The following is a 22,316-nucleotide window of genomic DNA, read 5'->3' as shown; positions in this document are numbered from 1 at the left end:
TCCTGTAAGCTCTCAAAACAACTGGGTGTGGCCTCAAAACAAAATTAAGTAAACAACTTCAGTTGTGGCTTGACCTGCTTTTTTTACATTCAACAAACAATATATTCTGAGCAGGAAAAGTGGGGAAAATATCATGTTTAAGGGGAACATTCTTCAGATTATTTACACACATACTCGTGTGTGTATGTAGCTGGGGCTACAAACCAGAGCCTTCCACATACAAGCTTTCTACCGAATATAGCACCAACTTCTCTTTGTCTTATTTCAAAATCATGGTTTTAATTTTTGCCATATACACTTTCACATACTTTTTAAAAGCTTTCGAATATTTCAGACTAAAATCTATCCCTTTAAGTGGTTAAAGTAACAATTCTGGGTGGACAAAAATAAATTCTTATATTACAGAAGGAATGGGAGATAGAAACCTAAAATCAGCCTCCAACTTCCACCTAGATCTGGCAAGGCAGGTAATGTGGATTAATTTTGTGGTTCAAGTGTAGAGTTGAGCACCATCTGAATGAACTTTAAGTTAACAATAAATTAAAATGTAGAAAATGGGTGGGGCTGGGAGCTGGCTCAGAGGACTGGAGATCATGCTTAGCATGCAGTTGATCCCTGGCACCACACAGTCCCTTGAGCACTGCCAAACAAGAAGCCTGGAGTCGTTTCTGAACAACCCTGTAGAAAAGAGTTTCATGTCACAGAAATTTTTAAATGGACACCTAGACAACAAACGGTAAACACTCAAGATATCAGCTGTGTGTCAACCAACATACAACTTGTACACAATGTTCCACATACATCAGTTTCCATGTGATGACCTGGACTTTTTGAAGAGGAAATACAAGCAGATTGATTCAAAGTAGTCTTATTAAGTGTATATCTTAGTTTATACTTTCTCTGGGATGAATATCTGAACAGAACAAGTATTTCTAGCTCATACACTAGCTTTTTACTGAATTTCAGGAATCCCTGGTTCTACTCAGATTTAGGCAAATGCCAGAAATAACTGTACTAAACATTATCGACTCAACAGATTATGAACACAATAATGCTGGGTAATGTTTCAATGCATGAACAGATAAAATCTCAAAAGACAATGGAAAACATTAAAAACATTACAAAATAATTTCAAACTTAAAAGTAGTAAATACAAATGAGTAAAGCCAATAGTTTCTATTTTTGGGTGGCCCACATCCCACTGTGTTCAGGGTTTACTCCTGACTCTGTGCTCAGGGATCACTTTTGGCAGGCTCAGGGGACCTAATAGGTTGCAAAGGATTGAACCTGGATCAGCTGCTTGCAAGGCAAGTGCCTTATCTGCTGTATTACCTCTCCAGCTCTGCCAACAGTTCCCATTTAGATATAATTTGTTTTGTTTTCTTAGGGGTTCACATCCTGCAGTGCTCAGGACTTTCTCCTAGCTCTGTGCTCATGTATCACTCCTGTCTAGTGCTTGTGGGATCAAACCTGAGTTGGCCATAGGAAAGGCAAATGTTAACCTCTGTATTATCTTTTAAGTCCCTTATACACAAATTTGACAAAATAAGAAAAAATACTCAGGAAAGCCACATTAAGTCCCAGGTTTAGCTAAGGCTAGCTCAACAGGCCGAGTATAGGCTTTGCAGTGGAATTCCAGATTGGATTACTAACACCACATTGTCTCCTGATCACCAAGCTGAAAGAGGCCCTGAGAACTACCAGAATGTAGTAGTGCTGCCCTTCCAGCCCCTAACCCTACAAAATTAAGTCTTGTATTTACTGCTTAAAGGGAATGCCCTTTAGGTGGGTCATCTTGAAGTCTGACTTAAAAATCTAAGTATGGTCCTGTCTTCCCTTAGTTTCACCTAAGAATAGTCTTCAAGGATCAGACTGCAAGTGGGGAAAATCCAGCTTTCGAAGTACTCTGCTGCTCACCTTCACCTGCACGCAGGTGACTGGCAGGCAGTCCACATCCCATTTCATTTGCGACTGAATGAACTTTTCTTTTTCTCTCTCTTACAGGACCTTTGCAAGTAGTCCTCAAGGACCTTGCAAGTACCTCCCCCCCCAAATACCTGGCCTACTGGTTCAATGCTCTTCTCTGCAATGTGATGCCTCTCCAGACCAGAGCAGGGTGAGGGCCTCCCAGGCAGTGCTCAGGGTCCATGAAGTGCCAGGGGCCAAACTTGGGGCCTCACAAAGCACGTGCTGCAGCCCCTTGAGTTATGTTCTCAGTCTGCTCTCATATATATGCATATATATATTTCTGGGGCATAGGGGACAGGCAGGAGATCCCAAACAGTGCTCTGAGGGCCTCATCTGCAACTTTTAGCTAATTGGGTCATTTTGTTTCAGCACTGGAGTTAGAGGGATACTTGGGCCCATCAGGGTTGTACCTGACAACGCTGGAGGTCCATATGGTGCTGGGAATTGAATCTGGATCAGGTCAAGTTCTGGTCCCCTAACCCTTGTCTCCCAGCTGTTCCTCTATCTTTTAATCCCACCACACCACCACAAAATGAAACTCTAATTCCACCTGGCTAATTCCCACAAGAGCAGAAATTGAGGCAAAATATACTCCCACTCATTAAAGACAAAATTACTTATTAACATGGTTAGTTTCCACAGGCTTAACTTGCTTTGGTCACCAGCATGGTTTGAATTGGCTCCCGTTGGTGGTAAACACAAGGCTTAGCATTTGGCGTAGAAGCCAAGTCAGATAAAAATAAACCCAGTTTTTATCTTTGACGATCCAAACTGTTTCTTCAAAACATCCTTGGCCTTTGAAAATGGAACACTTTGAGGGCTGGAAAGACGGTAGCGAGATTTAGGCCCCTTCCTTTCATAACGCTGCACTGGGGTTCAATTCCCCGTATTGCATTTGTTGCTTCCACCACCGCTTGGAGTGACCTCTGAGCACCGTTGGGTGTGGCTCCCACACCAAAACCAAATATACATAGCTAAGCCTGCGTCACTCCTCTTTCCTTCAGCGACTGTCACACTCCGTAACGAATGTTGTGCAGTGATCAGCGGATAAAGGCGCTGGAAGGGCAACAGCTGCTTCAATTGTTCCCCGCTGCACCGCCACCTGGTGGCGAGTGGGGGGCTCTGACGGGCCCGGCGGCGCGGCCCCGCACGGGAACAACTGTCGCGCTGCTGCAGCGCGCTTGGGCAAACAATGCTGCCATTGGCCCTGCGGCCTGGCCACCATCAGCCGCAATTCCCTCCAAAAAGCTGCATTTCCCTGCTCAAGTCTCGAGATCGCCTGCCTCCTCCCGGACAAATGAGATGTTCAGAGGACAGCTTCTCCTGCCACGTCCGGGTTGGCGCCTCAGCACCCAGGAGAGCCCCCGCCCTGAGCACCACCAGCGCCCCTGGGGGTACGCAGCCAGGTGTGGCCAAACCCATCCCCTCAGAAACAACCATGTCTGAGGAGAGACTTCTCTGGGGTGGGGGGGAGAGCTGGCTGTGAAGTGTGGGGATAGGAGAGGCTCTTATCCGTGCAGGGCTGACTGGCCACCAGGAACAATTTTTTTTTAAAGTTCTTCACAATAATCGTTTACATTGAATATTCCAACACCCATCCCACCCCCACCCAAGCCTGCCTCAAAGGCAGACCCTAAGTCATTGCTTTTGTATTGCTGGTTATCAAAAATCCACTAAGAATGATCCCAAAAGGTTTTCTCAGAGGAAAAGTAGTATTTTTTTTTTTTTACGTTTGGGCGCCCCTTTTCAAGTTACCCCCCCAGAAACAAATCAATTTCCCCTCCCCACTTTCCCACTCTCTGACCCGGGGCTGGGCCACTCGCATCTTTTTCCCCACAGGCTGTGAGGGCGGGGTGGGGGGACTGGCGGCTCGGCCACACGCTGACCCGGAGCGAGCGCGCCCGGCCACGGGGCCCCGCGCGGCGCATCCTTTGTCTCAGACGCGCGTCCCGCCTGTGGGCCACCGGCTGGGCGGTGCTCGTGGGCTCCCAGCCGCCCCCTCGCCGCGGTCCTCGTCCGGCAAGGGGACCGAGGCTAGTCTGGGTCGCCTCCCGGGTACGGAAACTTCCGAGCGGCCAAGGTCGGCAGCGGCAGCGGCAGCAGCCACGAGGCCCCGCCGCGCCCGCTGGGAAGACGCGGGCAAACACGGGCGCGGTGCGACTGCGCAGGCGCCGCAGCGGGAGGCCGGAAGCGGAAGTGCCGGACGCGCGCGCACGCCCGCGCGGGCCACTCTGGGACTCGTAGCCATGCGCGGCCTGGAGGCGGCCGGGCCTCGGCCCACAGCGACCCCCGGGTGTGGGTGTGTGAAGCCCGCGCTGGAGACAGGTAACGGCCGCGCCGAGCCGCCCTCGCCGCACAGCCGCCGGCCGCGCCGCATTACCGGGACGTGTGGCGCGAGACCGGGAAGCGCCGCGCGCCGGCTCCCGCTCAGTGCGCAGGCTCGGGTCACGTGCGCCTGCCACCACGTGACCTGGCCTGCAGAGTGACGTCACCGCGCGTGCCCGGCCAGGGCCTGAGGCTCGCACCCTAAGGGGAGCTGGACCGCGGACGGCTCCTGTTAGGCCAATTTGGGGGATGCATAAGTGCCACGGCTGGCGTGTGCCGTGCTAGGAAGTGAGGGAGAAAGGGAATGGGGTCGGGATGGTGGGTGGTAAATGGTTTTGAACTCAGCTGGGAATGGGGTGGAATCAGATTTTTCACGCCGTCATTTAGAGCAGAATATACCATTTTTATTTTACAATTGAAGTAATAGTTTAGGATATCGTCATAGGCTTTAGGTGTGCATCATTTTTAATTTGGCGGGCAGGTAGATTGGGAAGGGCCCCTCATGCAAGGAATTCCTGGGATGTAATAAAACCTGTAGCCCTAAGGCTGCAAAACCTCACCTACCTTATGGGCATTGGAACTAGACCTGATAAGATCTTTACCTGGTGCCAGCACAGACCAGAGAAGGCTGGACATTTCCTCTGAGAGAATCTCCAGTAGGAACCAAGTCCAGAAAAGGAATCTCAAAGAGGATACCGTCTATTCCCAATTCTGCCTCCTATGCAACCACCCTAGCCGTGGACTCTTATCTGGCTAGAAAGCCCCCTGGAAGGCAGATTGGCCGAAACCCTATGAAAGCCAACTTGCACCAAGGAAGCGCACACACACATACTGCCCTACCCCATCTACTGCCTGTGCCCATGTGTCTGCTTGAGTGCATGTGTCGCCTGCATCTCCCCTCTTAAGATGAATATTTTCATACTTTTATATCTGATGCTGGGATGTGTATTGGGACTCCCTCTCTGGAGATGTCCACTTTCTCTCGAGCTCTCTCCACCCTGAAGAAGTCCATGATTTTTCTTGAGCACACATTCTCTGTCTCTATCTCTGTCTCTCTCCCCTCCCACCCCCCAACTCCCTTCCTCAAAAACTAGTGACTGAAAACTGTTTTTTAACTTTACTGTTCATCGTCTCCTTTTTCTAAGAGAAAGGCGAAGAACTTGAAAGGCCCGGATAAGGTCTAGGACTGACTTTCATTTCCTGCAAGGAGCAAGGCTCGTAGCTGATTCTTATCAGCCCTAGATCTACCCAGCTGATCTCCTGGTGGCAGAGGTGAATAGAGAGAAAGCAGTAGATTCTTTTCTCGAGGCTGCTGCCTTTTTCCTTCCCACTTCATAGTCACCTGGGGACACCACCAGGGTCAATTTTAATCCAGATTCCTGCATGGCCAACCACTGAAAGCCCACTTCTGTTTTTCACCAAATACTGAACTCTTTATTTGTGTTTTTTTATTTTGGGGCATTCCTCAGGGGCTGTATCTGATTCTGTGGTCAGGAGTGATCCCCTGGTGTTACTTGGGGATATGTAATGCCCGGGATTCAGGTTTGGTCTCAGTGAAGGCAGTCTTACTCCATTGTACAATCTCCTTGACATGGAAAAGTAAACCCTTTAGACCTAAATTTCGCAGTCCAGTGTTAATTAGATTTAGAAATTAGAGGAAGCTAGTAGAAGAACAAATAGTGCCATCACCCAGAGAAAACCACTAGAGACTTGGTGACACCTTTTCTCCAGAGATCTGTCCTTAGTTCTATTAGTAAGCGGTCCCATAAACTCCCTTAAATCATTTGGTTCATATGTTCTGTTGCTTTCAAACGAAAAGAGTTTTTAAATTCCATACAACTGTTTCTCCACTCTTCATTTTCTGCCTTATATTTCACCCCGAGACAACCCAGATTGTTCCCTGAATACTGTGATGATTCTCATTAATTGGTGCACATTTCCCTCTAAATTTTTTTCTAATCCTGGTTAATGTCACAGACCAATCGTGATAGCATGGAATTTGAATTATAGGCCTAGAATTCTGCTTAAAGCTCCCTCTTTTCTACTCATTTTTCTACCCATACTCTTTCCAGCATATCATTTAAAGGGCTCTAACACTGTCTGTAATGGATGAAGATGTTCAATGCTCTTGTAGGGATCTTACTTTATAATTGCATAATACCTGCAAGATTTAAAAACTGAAATCAGTGCTTTAAAGAAGATATGCTTTCCTATGTCTTTGACCACTGAGTAATTATTTTTTATCTAATTTTCTTCTGTAGGGAATATATTAACTGAACCAATTGGCTACTTGGAATCCTGTTTCTCGGTCAAGAATGGTACTCCAAGGCAGCCGTCCATTTGTAGCCACTCACGGGCTTGCTTGAGAATTAGAAAGAGCATTTTTAATAATCCTGAACATTCCTTGATGGGATTAGAACAATTTTCTCATGTTTGGTAAGTTGTTTTATAGTTGGAAGGGGTGCTTTGGGCCGGAACTTCCTCTTGTTGGGGCTAGAGCAATAGTACAGCAAGTAGGGTGCTTGCCTTGCACGTGGGCCACCTAGGTTCAGTTCCTGGCACTGCGTATAGACCCCCAAGCCCACTGGAGTACACAGCCAGGATCACCTGGTTGTGGCCTCTTGTAAAGTATTCCACTTAAAGGTGGTCTTGGAATGTGCCACGCGGACTGCTCTTGGCTGTTGCTGGGAAGCTCCTCTGCTGCCTTCCTGCAGGCGATTGGTCGTCTGCATGACTCAGATACTTTCATGGATGCTTGGGAGCTGCAGAACCACTGATGAGGCATTTGTGGTCTTTCTAGGTGTGATAGAGTTTTTTCTGCCCTGTGTTCTGTCGATAGTCCCCATTCCCCCCTGTGAGTCATCAGTCTTTCCTCTGGCGCCATGGGAGTACAAGCAGCTGCTGGTGCATCGAATTACCCACCGCCTGTTTTCATAAACAAGTGTGTGGGAAGACAGCCGTGTCCATTTGTTTGTGTATATCCTGTGTTCTGACAGCAGAACTGGTTGGATTGTTACAACAGAGACTGGTCAGCCTGAAAACTCTTAAAATATTTACTGTCTTGATCTGTACAGACTCTGCCCGATAGCCTACAAGAATTAAGTCTGCTCTTTCGTTGTTGTTGTTGTTGGGCCACACCTGGTGATGCTCAGGGGTTCCTCTTGGCTCTGCAGTCAGGAATTACTCCTGGTGGTGCTTGGGGGACTATGTGAGATGCTGGGGATCAAACCCTGGTCGGTTCGATCGCAAATGCCCTAACTGTTGTATCTCTCTCTGGCCCCTTAAGTTTACTCTTTGAAAAAGACAAAGGAGGCAGAGAAGCTTTAGATAAGTTTTGCTCATTCAGGCCTTTGTGGCACTTCTGTTACTATTTCCTGAAGATCTCTGTTCATTCTTCTTTACCTCCAAATCTGCAGCCCGAATTCACTTAATTTTACTGGTGAGGACCTAAAAGTGCTTTCTAAAAGTTTATTACTAATGATTTCTTGGGGGAGGGAACTTGGGCAGAATAGAAAAATGCCGTACATGACTATTGCTCTTTGTAACTTAAAAAGTTTTTTCCTTTCTTGGCGTATGAGTTTCTTGATGTTCTGACCCAAGTTTATGTACTATTGAATTAAAGCATCGCTTTTATAAAGAATAAACTCAAAATTCTAGAAAGAGATCATGTGTTTTTTTTTTTTTTTTTGGAGGGGGTAGAAAGGGAGCCATACCTAGTAGTACTCAGGCCTTAACCCTGGCTCTGCACTCAGGAATCACTCCTGGCAGTGCTTAGGGGACCATATGGGATGCTGGGGATTGAATCCAGGTTGGCCTTGTGCAAGGCAAGTGCCCTAACTGCTGTACTATCTCTCTGGTCCACTGTTTGTTGTTGTTTTAGACCACACCTGATGCTGCTTAGGGGTTGCTCCTGGCTCTTTTCTCAGGGATCAAGCCTGGCAGGCCTCAGGGGATCATTGGGAAACCAGAAATCAAGCCCTGGGTCAGCCACATGCAGGGTAATCACCCTGCCTCCTGTCCTGTCGCTCTGGCCCATTTAACGTTTCTGAGGTTCAGTGTCTTCATCCTTAAAATGGAGTATGGCCTTGCTTTACATATGTGAAGCCTGAGTTCCATCCCTGGATCACATCCCCCACTCCCTCCCACCCCGACCCAAATGGGAGAAATTATACTTCTTGCAGTTGTGATGCTGATGAAATGCAGTATGTCTGTGAGTATCTAGCTGAGTGCTGAGTGAGGATGTGGCTTGCTGATAGAACATGGGCTTGTTTTACCGCCCAGTGTGCTCCCTGGCATAGAGAAGGTGCTTAGTAAACATTGTGCTTCATTCTTGCGACAAAGGCCTGTTGATTTCCTCCTGTTCATTACTGCTTGTCTTCAGAGATAAGCCGGTCTTCTTTGAGGAATGGGAATGGGGACCCTGCAAGCAGCTTATTTAGGTTCAATCCCCGGCACTGTATCGTTCCCTGGACTACGCCATGAGTTATTCCTGAGCACAGAGCCAGGAGTAGGTCCTGGGCACAGCCAGGAGTAACCCCAAAATAAGAAATTGGAATGGTATTACTTTTGGAGCGGGGAGACTAGGGGACACACCTGATGGTGCTCAGGGATTGCTCCTGCTCTGCACTCAGAAATTACTTCTGGTGGTGTTCAGGGAACCATATGGGATGTTGGAATCAGACTCTGGTCGGCCTCGTGCAAGGCAAACGCCCTACTCGCTATACTATTACTCCGCCCCAAATATTAACTCTTTTCTACTGATAGAAATTTTGATATTATTCAGGCCTTTTTTTCCCCTATTTGTAATGTTTGCAAAATAAAAAATGTCTTCATTTAAATCATTTTGATAGTCTGACTTATGCTTCCTGCCCCCTCACCCCCACCCCTCTCCACTCATTGGTTTTGTTTTTTTCAATAGGATTTTGTTTGTTTTTCACAAGAATGGTCATTTGAGCTGTAAGGCCAAAGTGCAGCCTCCTCGGCTGGATGGTGCAAAGACTGGAGTGTTTTCCACAAGGAGCCCCCATCGTCCCAACGCAATTGGACTGACTCTGGCCAGGCTGGAAAAGGTAGAAGGTAACCTGTTGCGTTTCTGGCCTTAGTGATTTTTATAAGGCTACCCACAAGTAGTCTTATAAAGTCTGCCTGCTATTTACCACTGGCTCTTACTCAGATTAGAACCTGTGCTGCAATTCGTTTAGACATAGAAGAAAATGAAACGAACAAAGGAATATTAGAAGGATGGTCGCATACAGGCACATTGAAACAAAGCTCTCTTGGGTGCTCAGAGTTAGTTTATATCATTGCATGTATTCAGAGGTATAAATTCCTTAATAATTTGAATTATTTTGTTTGTTTGGAGGCCTCACCAGACTGCTCAGGGCTTACGTCTTTTTTTTTTTTTTTATTGAATCATTGTGAGCTACACTTAAAAAGCATTCATATTTGAGTTTCAGTCATACAATGATCGAACACCCATCCCTTCACCAGTGTACATTTTCCATCACCAAAGTCCCCAGTGTCCCCTCCCCCCATTTCTGTGGCAATTTCCCTCTTTCTCTCTAATTATGGGCATTATGGTTTATAATACAGATAATGAGAGGGCATCATGTTTGGTCCTTTTCTTTCAGCACACATCTCCCATCCCGAGCAATCCCTCCAACCACCGTTGACTTAGTGATCCCTTCTCTATCCCAGCTGCCCTTTCTCCCAGCTCATAGACAGGCTTCCAGGCTTCCAACTGTAGAGCAATCTTCTTGGCCCTGTCTCTACAGAACCTGGGTGTTAGTCTCATATTATGATATTTTATATTCTACAAATGATGCACTCATTCTATGTCTGTCTCTCTTTGACTCATTTTGCTTAGCATGATATTATCCATGATCATCCACTGATAAGCAAATTTCATGACTTCAAGTTTCCCAATAGTTGCATAGTATTCCATTGTGCAGATGTACCAAAGTTTCTTTAACCACTCGTCTGTTCTTGGGCACTTGGATTTTTTCCAGATTCTGGCAGCAGTGTACAGAATTGGTATTGCTGGGTCATATGGAAGCTCATGTTCTAGTTTTTTTTTTTTTTTTTTGATCAGGGCTTACTTCTGTCTCCACTCAAAAATCATTCCTGGCAAAGCTTTGAGGACCATATGGGGTGTGGGGGATCAGATCTGGGTCAGCCATGTACAAGGCAAATGCCATACCCACTGTGCTATTACTCAGGCCCCCCCACCTCCTGAAAAATTGTTTTAAGTTCCTGTGGGCTTTCAAATGTAGCCCTTAGACTGTCCACATGTGGGACAGGAAGCACGGGCTACCACGGCAGCATTTTCCAGCAGCATTGAGTCGATAGGCTTGTGTTAAGGCCCAGTGCCGCTGACAATTCTGAACTTCTGCTGGACTGGAACTCCCTGTCTAAAACCCCACAAAGGCTTGAACCACAGGCTCATGTACAAACTGGCTCCTGAGCCAGGCCATACCGTTTTGGAAGCATCCCATTGCTTTACATTGAAATAAGCCATGTATTTGGAAGAACTCTTCTTGCTGCATTGTAATTTGCTGGGTTTTCCAGAATCCATCTGAACCAGATCACTTGAATCCGTCTGAGCCAGATCAGCATGATTTTTTGTTTGTCTGTTGGTTTTGAGAGTGGGTGGATGGGAGTTTGGCCACACCTGGCGATGCTCAGGAATCACTCCTGGCAGTGCTCAGGGAACCATTTGGGATGCCAGGGATTGAACCTGGGTTGCCTGCTTGCAAGGCAATCGCCGTGCATGCTGTACTATCACTCCAACCCCATAATCAGCATGTTTTGGCAGCAGATGGTGAAACAGCTCTTAGACTAGAAGTCAGGAGCTCAGTCCAGGCTCCAGTCTGCTTGTTGGTAGAGAGGGTGGAGGAGGAAGACCTACCTTTTCTGAGATACCACAGGAGTTTTATTTATTTATTTATTTATTTCAGTCTTATAAAAGAAACATTCTTTGAGTTCTTTTTGGATTATTGGGGGATAAATAGCTTAGAGCAGTTATTTGGCTTGCCCTTTCCCTGAACTCCCCTCGCTGCATTGTCATCAATTCAGTTTTCCAGAAAAGTACATCATCAATCCAGTTTGGAGTTTATCAATTTGTGATGGTGAACCAATAATCCTGGAACTTTTTTTTTTTTTTTTTTTTTGCTTTTTGGGTCACACCCAGCGATGCACAGGGGTTACTCCAGGCTCTGCACTCAGGAATTACCCCTGGCGGTACTCAGGGGACCATATGGGATGCTGGGCATCAAACCTTGGTCGGCCATGTGCAAGGCAAATGCCCTACCTGCTGAGCTATTGCTCCAGCCCCTAACCCTGGAACATTTTATGCTCACTTGTGCAGCCCACACATACCCGTTGAGCGCTGTGTGCCAGGCAGTGTTTTGGATGCTGGGGGTACAGCAGTTAAACGAACCGGTTTAAAAACCCCTGCCTTCATTGGGACTGGATCACTAGTACAGCAGGTAGGGCTCTTGCCTTGCACACAGCTAACCTGGGTTTGTTCCCTGGCATCTCATATGGTCCTTAAACACCTGCCAGGAGTGAGTCAGGAATAAGTACTGAGTACAACTGGGTGTGGTCCAAAACCGAACAAAAGAAACAGAACAAAACAGAAAGTCCCTGCCTTACAGAAGACCTGGGCATTCTAACAGGGGAGTCCAGGGGAATGGGGAAATGGCAAATGCATCACTCTTGCCATGCACTAAATAAACACTCTTTCAGATAATGGTTAGTGTTTGTATGATGCTTTATAGCAGTTTTTGATGGGTGTGGGAACTCGGGCTCTTGGATGTTAGAGCATTTGCCTAATGAAAGTCAGTCTGGGGCTGTCAGACTGCACGAGCTTTCGCCGTGCTGTGTTGTCTGTCCTTTAAACTCTCAGGCAGAGTTTACTCTTGGAGAGTCCAGAATCATCTCCCCACCCCAGAGCAGGCTCACTCAACGTAAGTGTATTTTAGACATTAAATACCTTTATTCATCATTTTTTCTTAGTTTGAGCCACATCCAGAGTGCTCAGACTATTCCTGTCTCTCTGCTAAGGAGTGACCCCTGGCGGTTGCTCAGGGAACCACAGGCAGTGCTGAAGATGGCGCTGGGGCTGCTTGGAAGCAGCTGATGCAGGAAGGCGAGAGTGCCTAATCTTCTGTGCTTCTGTACTAAATAACTGCCCCTAGTTATTTTTCTTAAGTGGAAACAGACTTGAGTGGGACCATGTGCAGTTTTTGAGTCTTAAGTCAAAGTTAGAAACTCTGCACCAGCAACAGGAGCCAAACAGTGGTGGTGGGAGGCAGTCTTGCCTGATGCTCTCTGCCTGTGGGGTGTTTAGTTTCTGTGCTGTGCAGAGCGTCACCATGCACTGGCTAGTTCCGACAGCACACGCTGTTCTGTCCAGGAGTTCGAACGAAGAGCTTCCCCAGGCCCTCTGCTAGCAGTCTCACCGAGGCTGACCTTCGGGGGCCGGCTGGAGTGAATCCTTCCCTGGCAGTCCTGCTTCTGAGTTCTCTCGGGCTTGGTAGAATTCCCTTCCTGGCAGTCATGGGAGTGAGGCCCCAGCACCTTGCTGCTCATGGCCACCTGCAGCTCCTTGCCCTTGCCCACAGTCCATGCAGCAGCGTGGCTGTACTCACTCCCTCACATGTGTGCACAGGCAGGCACACGGGAGCGCCCAGGTGATAGACAGCAGAGCTGTTGAGTGCCGTCACCCTGGCCTGAGAGGAGGGGCCGCCCACCCCTGGGGAAATGGGTCTCATGGGCTACCCCTGCACCCACTGGCTGCAGTGATGCCTTTGGTGGTGCCACAGAGATCCAGCAAGGACTCGAATGTGCCTGGAGCAGAGTGGGAAGGATGAGGCTGCCCTCTCCAGTGCTCCACGGGAGACGGAGAAGGGGCTCAGGCAGACCTTTCTGCTTAGTCGAGGGGACTGATGGGGGTCAGTAGGTAACTAGGTAAATGGGTAAGGAAGCTGTACGGGATAGGAGGGTTTCCAGGTGCCCGCATCCTGTGTAGGGGCCCGGCCTAGGGCACAGTTGTCAGTAAGCTGGAGAGACAGCAAGAACAGTTGTTGCCACTGTTCTTCATTGTTTGGTTCTTCTTTTATTTTTGTGGGGGAAGGTGTGTTTGGCCATATAGTGGTGCTTGAGGGACCATGCTGTGTTGGAGCCTGGGGCCCTCTCCCAGTCCCCCTCGTTCACATTCCCAAAAGGCTGTTTTTCCCATTGCAGATGGAGCCGTGTACCTGTCTGGGATCGACATGATTCATGGCACACCTGTCCTGGACATAAAGCCCTACATAGCAGACTATGACTCACCCCAAAGCTGCCCGACGGCACCTCTCGGGAGCACGAGCCCCCCGAAGCGCCAGCCCCATTTGGAAACTGTGCCCTGCTCTGAGGGCAGACTCTCAGCACTGTCTGGACTATGGCCCCACGATGGCCCTGAGGGGAGGCCGCAGTACCCAGAGGACGGGGCTGCAGGAGAGAAGGGCGGGAAGCCGAACGAGACAGCCTGTGCCCCGCAGCCCTCACCCCCAAGCTGGGAGGTGGCCGCAGAGCTGGGCTCCGAATCGGGACACGACTGGGGCCCGAGTGTGTCGGCAGAGCCAGCCGTGGAGCAGCCTGCTTCAGAGGAAGGCAGCGATGGCCAGGGGACAGGCTCCTGGGCCCCAGTGGGGATCAGAGCAGAGATGGCCCCCCGGGAACCAACCGGGGCAGCCCCGTGCAGCGCCGTGCCCGCCTGGGTGAGGGAGGCCCCCGTGGCTCCCTTGCAAGTTCGGTTCACGCCTCACGCAGAGATGCAACTCCGGGACCTTGGATCTGCAGGTGAGTGGGGGCCCCTGCCCGGGTGATGGGGCAGGCTCTTGGCGTCGCCGCGCACCCAGGAGCCCTTCATGAGCAGTTGGAAGGTACTGATCTCGGGCCCAGCTGTCAGCTGATATTGTTCACTCAGGAATCTTTTCCCGACCCTGTCACTACTGCTGGCTCTCCACCCCCCCAGGAAGGAGTGGGGGTTCCTCTTTGCCTGCGGCAGTCTATAGACGGCTGCCTGGCGCTGAGGGTGCTTGTTCTGTGCTCTAGCAGATAAGCTTTTACCATTGGTTTTGGACTACAGAGAGAGTCCATGTGCGGGCGGGGATGGGTTGGGGCTATGCCGGCTGCTACTTAAGGGGTGACCCCATGGAAAGGCTCAGGGAACCGGGTGCTGCCAGGGATCAAACCAGGACAGGCTGCTTGCCGGACGAGCACCTTCACTTCTGTTCTAAGTCTCCAGTCCTGATCCTAAGTGTCAGGTAGCTCATAGCATAACTTTTGGTACCGACAGCTCAAGGAATGAATCGTCCCAGGGTCCGGGCTCAGTAATCTAGTGGGTAGGGCAATTCGCTGTGCACGTGGTCCACCCAGGTTTTATCCCCAGTAGCCCATATGGTTCCCTGAGCCTGATGGGAGTGATTCCTGAGAGCCAGAAGTAAGCCCTGAGCACTGCAGAGTATGGCTCTAAAACAAACAAACTGCCCCCATGAATCCTGCACCTGAGACATCCCCTTCTCTGAAGACAGAAGGCCCCTTTGGCCATGTGGTTCTTAGCAGAGGTGCAGAGCCTGGTTGCTAGCCAATTTTTTTAGCCCCCAGCAGATGCCACGTAGCACGGTAGAGTGGAGGAAGGGGGGGTGTGTGCGGACACAGCGGTCTCATTAACACGCCCCCCTTTATCAAGGAGACATCAGATTTCTCCTGCCACTCAAGGGTTGTGCTGTTCGTATTTCCTCTGAGGGTGTCCGTTAGACCAAGCATATATTTTTATTTATTTCATTTATTTTTTTCTTTTTGGGTCACACCCAACGATGCTCAGGGGTTACTCCTGGCTCTGCACTCAGGAATCACTCCTGGAGGTGCTGGGGGACCTTAGGGGATGCTGGGAATCGAACCTGGGTTGGCCGCATGCAAGGCAAACCCCCTACCCACTGTGCTGTTGCTCCAGCCTCAAGCATGTATTTTTAACATTGCCTTTTAATTAGAAAAGTTAGGCTAACAGGGCTGGGGGACGGCTTGGTAGTAGAGCACATGCCTGACATTCGTGCGCAGCCGAGGGTTGACCCCCTAACACTGGATGACCGCTCCGCCGCCTCCCTTAGCACTGCCAGGGTAGCCTTGGTGCCTCCTAGCTCTGCCAGGCCTGAACATCGAACTGCCCAGTTAGCATCAGTGGGAGTGGCCTCTCTGGACGAAGTCTTGCTTAAGAAGATTCTTCCATCTCTGGCATCTGCGGGAGGAGGATTTCTGCTCTTAAGGGACTTAAAGTTTTTTGAGGGGGTGGAACCTCAAAGGGCTCCCCCGAGTATACTCCTCTTTTCCGGTTTGTCCTTTTTTCTGAAAGTTCTGTTTTGGAAACTACAGTGTGGTGTGTCTGAGATGTTATAATATGCCTTACTGATTTTTTAAATGAAGGTTAGAAATAGAAATTGTGAATTCAAACCATCAAACAGGAAGTTAAGAACAGAATTTAGAGACAGGACAGGAGCAAGAAACAGTTCATGAAATTCAATCCAGAGGGGCTGGAGTGATAGCACAGTGGGTAGGGTGTTTGCCTTGGATGTGGCCAACCCAGGTTCGATTCCCAGCACTCATATGGTCCCCTGAGCACTGCCAGGAGTAATTCCTGAGTGCAAAAGCCAGGAGTAACCCCTGTGCATCGCTGGGTTTTACCCAAAAAGCAAAAAAAAAAAAAAAAAAAAAATCTAGAAACAAGGAAAGATCCAAAACAAGGGATCCAAAATAAGGAGGAATTGGTGCTGGACAGGAACTGGAAGAAATGCTGTGGGCCCCGTGGGAGAGAAGGGTTCAGAAAGGGAGCAGAGAAGAGGCATTGGGCTGAGTCAGGAAACCATGCAGGCAGTGAAGCAAGCGAGCCTTTGCCACGTGAGCAGCCCCACGGAGTTTGGGAGCTTCTGCCAGACCTGCTACTGCCAATAGGGATGGTTGTGGAAAGGTTTTTATTCTTTGAGTCTTTAAAGTAATGCCTCAGGGACTGGAGCACTAGTACAGCGGATAGGGCGTTTGCCTTGCAACGAACTGACCCATGTTTGGTCCCCCGCGTCCCACATGGTCCCCCGAGCCCACCAGGACCGATTTCTGAGTGCCAAGCCAGGAGTAACCCCTGAGCAGTGCTGGGTGTGGCCCAAGAACAAAACCAACCGAACAAAATGCTTGAGTCATTTCTGAGCCTTGTAGGAAAGGAACCTTATTACTGCCTGCTCCCGCTTGACTGCTCTACTTCATGGCTGCACATTTGTGACCTGGGGCTCTTACCTGACACAGGACCCTCTGTCGGAAGGGCCCGCTCTCCCCCTGCTGCTGCCGGTGCTGGGAGCAGGGATACTGTTTGTGGCTCTGGGCTACCAGGAAGGGCCTGGCCCAGTCGCCAGGGTGTGTTAGTTAGGTTGTCACCTTTAAAAGCTAGGTCACAGCTGCTTTTTTATTTTTTGAATTTATTTTTCGGTTTCTAGGTCACACCCGGCTATGCTTAGGGATCACTTCTAGTGGTGCTCAGGGGATCAAAGTGGTGCTGGGGATCAAAGTAGGGTCAGCCACGTACAAGGTAAATGCCTTCACCCATGCTCTACAGTTTTGGTGACTGCGTTTAAAAATACAGTATTTTTTTTTTTATTATTAAGGTTAGAAAACATGAACGATGATTTAAATATGGGACGTTTGCCAGTGGGCAGGGTAAGCCTCTGTCCACTCTGAACCAGGCTCGGGGGTGTAGGGTCTCCCCATGTGCTGCCTGCTTGTCACTGTCCCCTGGGAAGGCCACATCGAGAAACTCCAAGTTCACACAGGGCATAGGAAAGTGAGATTTTGGTGATGAGAAAAGGAACATCGGGAGACGAAGGTAGACCACCGCGTGGTCTTCTGTTCAGCCCATGACATTCGGGGTGCGGGGGGCACAGCTCAGCCCTGGTGGCATCTCCGTGAGGACTCTGGCCCTCTTAGCAGCACGCATTGAGCCGGGTGCCGAGTGAGCGTGTGTCTCATTGCAGGTGGCGGGCCATCGCCCTTCAGGTACCTCCAGTCGGCGGCGGAGGCCCGGCAGGCCATCGAGGCAGTGTTGGCGGCCGACCCCAGGTCCGTGTATCGCCGGAAGCTGTGCCAGGACCGCCTCTTCTACTTCACCGTCGACACTGTGCACATCACCTGCTGGTTTGGCAACAACTTCGCCGAGGTACTCTGGATCCAGCCGGCTTCTGGGCCCGGTGGGGTGACTGGCCCTGGGGAGGCCGCAGAGGCCACAGTACCCTAGGAACTCAGCTTGGCTCTGGTGGCAACTGCAGGATTCCATGGCCTCGAGCACAAGGTGTCTGCTTCGCAGGAGGATGAGGCTCCTTGGGATTTCACGGCTTCGATTTATTGGGGTGGTTCAAACAGTGTATTTGAAAGCGGTATATTTTAATAAACTTCTGAGGTCTTAACCGCAGAGAAACTGTTGTATACCTTTGGCCTAGTCATAGCATAGCCAAGGCACTGCTGCCTTAAACTTCTTTTAGAATTTATTTTAAAATAAAAATGCAAACTTTTATTAAAAAGTATATAGACATTTTTTGAGAGGGAAGCTGGGAAGATAACACAGGTTTTTTGTTTTGCTTTCAAAATCTTTCATTTTTTTTCATAGATTTTTTTTTTATTGAATCACTGTGAAACCCTTACAAAACCTCATGATCAGGATTCAGTCATACAGTGTTCCAACACCCGTCCCTCCACCAGTGTACATGTCCCAGCACCAATGTCCCAGGTTTCTTCGCATCACCTCCCCACCACCAGCCTGCCTCTGTGGCAGGCACTCCCCCCGACCCCTCTCCTTTTGGGCATTGTGGTTTGCAATGCAGATACTGGAAGGTCATCATCTATATCCTTTTACCTACTTTTAGCACTCAGTTCTTGTCCAGTGTGATCATTTCCAACTATTATCATCATAGTGGGCTGGAGCGATAGCACAGCCGGCAGGGTGTTTGCTTTGCAAGTGGCCAACATGGCCGACCTGAGTTCGATTCCTCCACTCCTCTCGGAGAGCCCGGTAAGCTACCGAGAGTGTCTTGCCCGCATGGTAAAGCCTGGCAAGCTACCTGTGACATATTCGATATGCCAAACACAGTAACAATTGTCACAGTGGAGATGTTACTGGGCCCGCTTGAGCAAATCGATGAACAGGAGGACAGTGACAGTGACAGTGATCATCATAGTGGTCCCTTCTCTGTCCTAAATGCCCTCCTCCCCCACAAACTTGTGATAGACTCCAACCATTGTAGTACAGGGACTTGGGGCTGTGCCTGCACCCAACCCCAGCTCCATGCCTGGCACCTCAAGACCCCCAGCCTTGCCAGGTGTAGCCCTGGAGGCTTCTGAACACCACAGGTGTGGTCCTGGTCATTTCCAGCCCCTTGGGAAACTGAGCATCACATCCTTGGACCCTCGCATTCAGCCTTCCGGTCTGGTTGGCTTGGGATTACTGGGAGGGGCTCCCAGGCTCCTGGAGTACCCTTTGAGAGGTCCCCCTGGTGCCCCATTTTCCCCACCATGGTGGCCAGGGAGACAGCTTCAATACCTGGAGCACATACCCCGTGTACAAGAGGCCCAAAGCTCAAGCCCTGACATTGCACGGATCCCTGAGCACTGCCAGGTGTAGCCTTGGGTGGACCTGGCAGTCCCCAGGCCTGCTACATCATTACGCATGGTGCACACGGGGCTGAGTATATTTAGTGATGAGTCCGGAGTATTGCTTGGAGGTCCCCTGCAGATCTCCTCCCCTTTCCTTCGGAGACTGTCATCCTCTTGATGACCAAGGGTCGTGCACACTTCGTTGGGTTGGCGGGGTCGTGCTCACACACATGTTCCCAGAGCTGCCCATCATGTGCTCACCTGCACTGGGCTGTGTGCCAGAGACAACACACTGCTGAGTGACAGCAGGCCCCCGGGGGCTTTGCGGGGCCCATGTGGGCAGCCCAGATACTGAACCCATGCCTCACGCTGTCAGGTGGTGCCTTTACCCACCAACTGTACCCTGGGCCCCTGATTTCTGAAAGAAACAGAGATACAGTTGGGAGGTCGATCTTTCTCTTTGTTTTTGGGCCACACCTAGCGGATACTCAAGGGTTTCTCCTGGCTCTGCACTCAGGGATCACTCCTGGCGCTATTCTGGGGACCATATCAGGTGCCAGGGATTCAACCTGGGTCAACTGTGCAAAGCAAACAGCCTCCCCGCTCTACTCTCTCTAGTCCTGATTGGGAAGTTGTTCTGGCAGGGATTTTTAAGCAAGGAGATATGTTGAATAATTCACTTGGTTTTGCTGTCTGGAAAAGCCTGCCTTTTAAACTTTGTCCTAAATCAAATGGTGCTACTGTATCTTTGGAAACTAACAAAACTAAGTGGTGTTAGGAGATCTTTAGAGGTCAAACCTATAGCTCAGGGCCGAAACAATAGCATAGCAGGTAGGGCATTTGCCTTGCACACAGCTGACCCAAGTTCAGTCCCCAGCATCCCATATGGTCCCCCAAGCACCACCAGGAGTAATTCCTGAGTGCAGATCCAGGAGTAAACCCTGAGCATCGCTGGGTGTGAGTGTTACCCAAAAAAAGCAAAAACAAACAAACCCCAGTGTTTTTATTTATTTTTATTTTTTAATTTTTATTAGTGAGACACCATCAGGTACAGTTGTAGACTTACAAATTTTTGTGCTTGGGTTTCAATTATACAATGATCAAATACCCCAGTGTTTTTTTAAATACCTGGATATGTGGGTGCACATTGGTCCTAACTTTAAAGTAAAATCTCTGAGATTTCTTTGAATATCTTTGCTTCAGAATAAAAAAAAATCTACCCCCAGGCCCATGGAAATAATAACCGCGCATACAATTTTTCCTCCTTTGAACTATGACAATTTACTGAGTACCTGCTGGGGGTTGGGGTTTAGTGATAAAAATGAATCCCCTGGAGAGAGAACTCAGCAGTCTGAAGCACATGCTTTGCATGTAGGGTTCAACACCCCCCCCCATCCTCTGCCCCCTCCTCAACCCCTACCCTGGTGTGTCCTTTGAACACAGCTAGGCATGACCTCCAAGCATACAGCCAGAGTACTCCCAGAGCACTGCTTGGTGTGACCCCAAACCCCCTGAAAAGTGAAAAAAAGGAAAAAGAAAAAAGGAACAAGATGTGTTTCTTATTGCAAATCACAGTGGAGGAAGTAAGACCTAAACAACCTGCCACGCTGCAGTGAGTGAGTGCCTGGTTCTGAGATGCCCCCCCCCGCCCCGCCCGCCCCCAGCTCCCCTGAGGAAGCAGTAGTAAGAATGTGTAGCCATAGGTGATTTTAATGACGAGAGCCCAGATAATTGAAGATTTATGATCAGCCTAACCAAATTAGACACCTGTCAACACGACACAGGCCTCCCTAATCGCGAGTGTAAATCTTCCGAGCTGATTGATCACGGTTTCGAAATGAACCCGGCTGCCTGTTCATACTTGCACCGAGTCTTGTGTGGCTGATGGCAGTACACTCTCCAAACAGGCCGGGTTGCCTTTGGGGCAACTCAGAACCTCTTAGGGGTGAAGTATGTCATGCAGGGTTTTTAAAAAAGTGCTGTATCTCGAGATCATTCCAGAGTCACAGGAAGTTAGAAAGCCAGCAGGGGCCCCGTGTACCGGCCCCTGACTCCGTCATACAGAACTAGAGTACAGGGGCCAGAGCCATCGTACAATGGGTGTAATACCTTGCATGAGGCCCTCTTGGATTCGATTCCCGGCATCCCACATGGTCCCCTGAGCACCGCCAGGAATAATTCCTGAGTGCAGAGCCAGGAGTGAAGAGCCTGTGACCCAAACAGCCAAAACAACAAAAAACAGAACTAGGGCACAGGATGATGAGTAGCACAATCTACCCTTTTGTTTGATTTTTTATGTCATTTGTCTTAAAAATTAGTAGTATTTGGCCGGAGGGTGGGGGGCTGTCTCCCAGGCACTGGTGACACTCATAAACCTACCTGGGAGGACAGCTCAGTTTAGTACTTGGGGCTCACAGCGTGGCAGCCACCATCATTCTGGGGACCTCCAGAGTGTCACCCAGCAGGGCTCATGCGGTGCTAGGGGGTCCAACTCAGGTCACTGCAACATGCAAAGTGGTGACCACCCTGGACCCTGCATATGCTTTCTAAAAGTGCTCTTGGGACCTCTGATCCCTGGCTCATGGCTCCAGGTGCTTGTTTCACCGAGCTCCCCGACCCAGTCAGCTGGTGTGAATAAAGACCTACTTATTATTTTTTTTCCCCACCAAGTCTCTAGCTCAGTGTGCTTGATTAAGCGAGCTTTGGTTATGACAAAACCCCTGCTTAAGCTTTCCGACCCAGGCCTCCACACCTGGACTTTTACTGTGCGTGTGCAGAGATCCTGGGTAACGGGCTCTTCCCGCGTGTGAAATAAAACTTGTCACTGACCCCCACCAGTGGGGCCGTGTAGCTGGGACTGCTCGCCCTCCTGCATGAGGGTGTGTGAGGGTGTCTCCATAGCCGCTCTTCCTCTCTGCTCTGAGTGGTCCCATTTCTTCTGCTGTTTCTCATAGGATCAGCCCACCCCCCCCCCCCCAACTGCCCAATCCTTGAAGCCCCTCTGAGCTTTTGTTTCTAAGCTGTTGTGGGTAGGAGACTAACACCTAAGAATAGCTGTGATAAATACCAGGAGGTTCACTCCATGGCTTGGTGGCCAGCCGCACACTCTGGGGGTAAGGACAGCTCAGCTAGAGAAGGGAGCACTAAATGAAGGGTGTTGGGAGGATCCGCCCAGGGTGGGAGATGCATGCTGAGGGTGGACTGTGGACCTAACATGATTGCTACCCAATGTCTCTTTTGCAGACCACGGCACCCAAGGGGAGAGAGACAACAGGGGGGAGTGCCCTGCCACAGAGGCAGGTGGGATGGGGAGATGGGGGGGGGGGTGGGAGGGATACTGGGATTGGTGGGGG

The 22,316-nt window shown here is 49.6% G+C and overlaps 1 protein-coding gene across 1 annotated transcript; it reads left to right on the top strand.

Annotated features, from left to right (window-relative positions):
* Positions 1-4,182: 4,182 nt before the first annotated feature.
* TRMO (tRNA methyltransferase O) lies at positions 4,183-17,765 on the top strand. The gene is made up of 5 exons (XM_056117235.1): positions 4,183-4,293; positions 6,555-6,729; positions 9,212-9,369; positions 13,540-14,136; positions 17,352-17,765. The coding sequence occupies exons 1-5, from the start codon at positions 4,215-4,217 to the stop codon at positions 17,609-17,611; spliced, it is 1,269 nt and encodes a 422-aa protein (XP_055973210.1). The 5' UTR covers positions 4,183-4,214; the 3' UTR covers positions 17,612-17,765.
* Positions 17,766-22,316: the final 4,551 nt, after the last annotated feature.

This window comes from Sorex fumeus, unplaced genomic scaffold (assembly GCF_029834395.1).
Source record: "Sorex fumeus unplaced genomic scaffold, SorFum_2.1 ptg000034l, whole genome shotgun sequence".
Lineage (NCBI taxonomy): Eukaryota > Metazoa > Chordata > Mammalia > Eulipotyphla > Soricidae > Sorex > Sorex fumeus.
The sequence above is the reverse complement of the archived record's forward strand: the minus strand, read 5'-3'. Positions and strand labels throughout refer to the sequence as shown.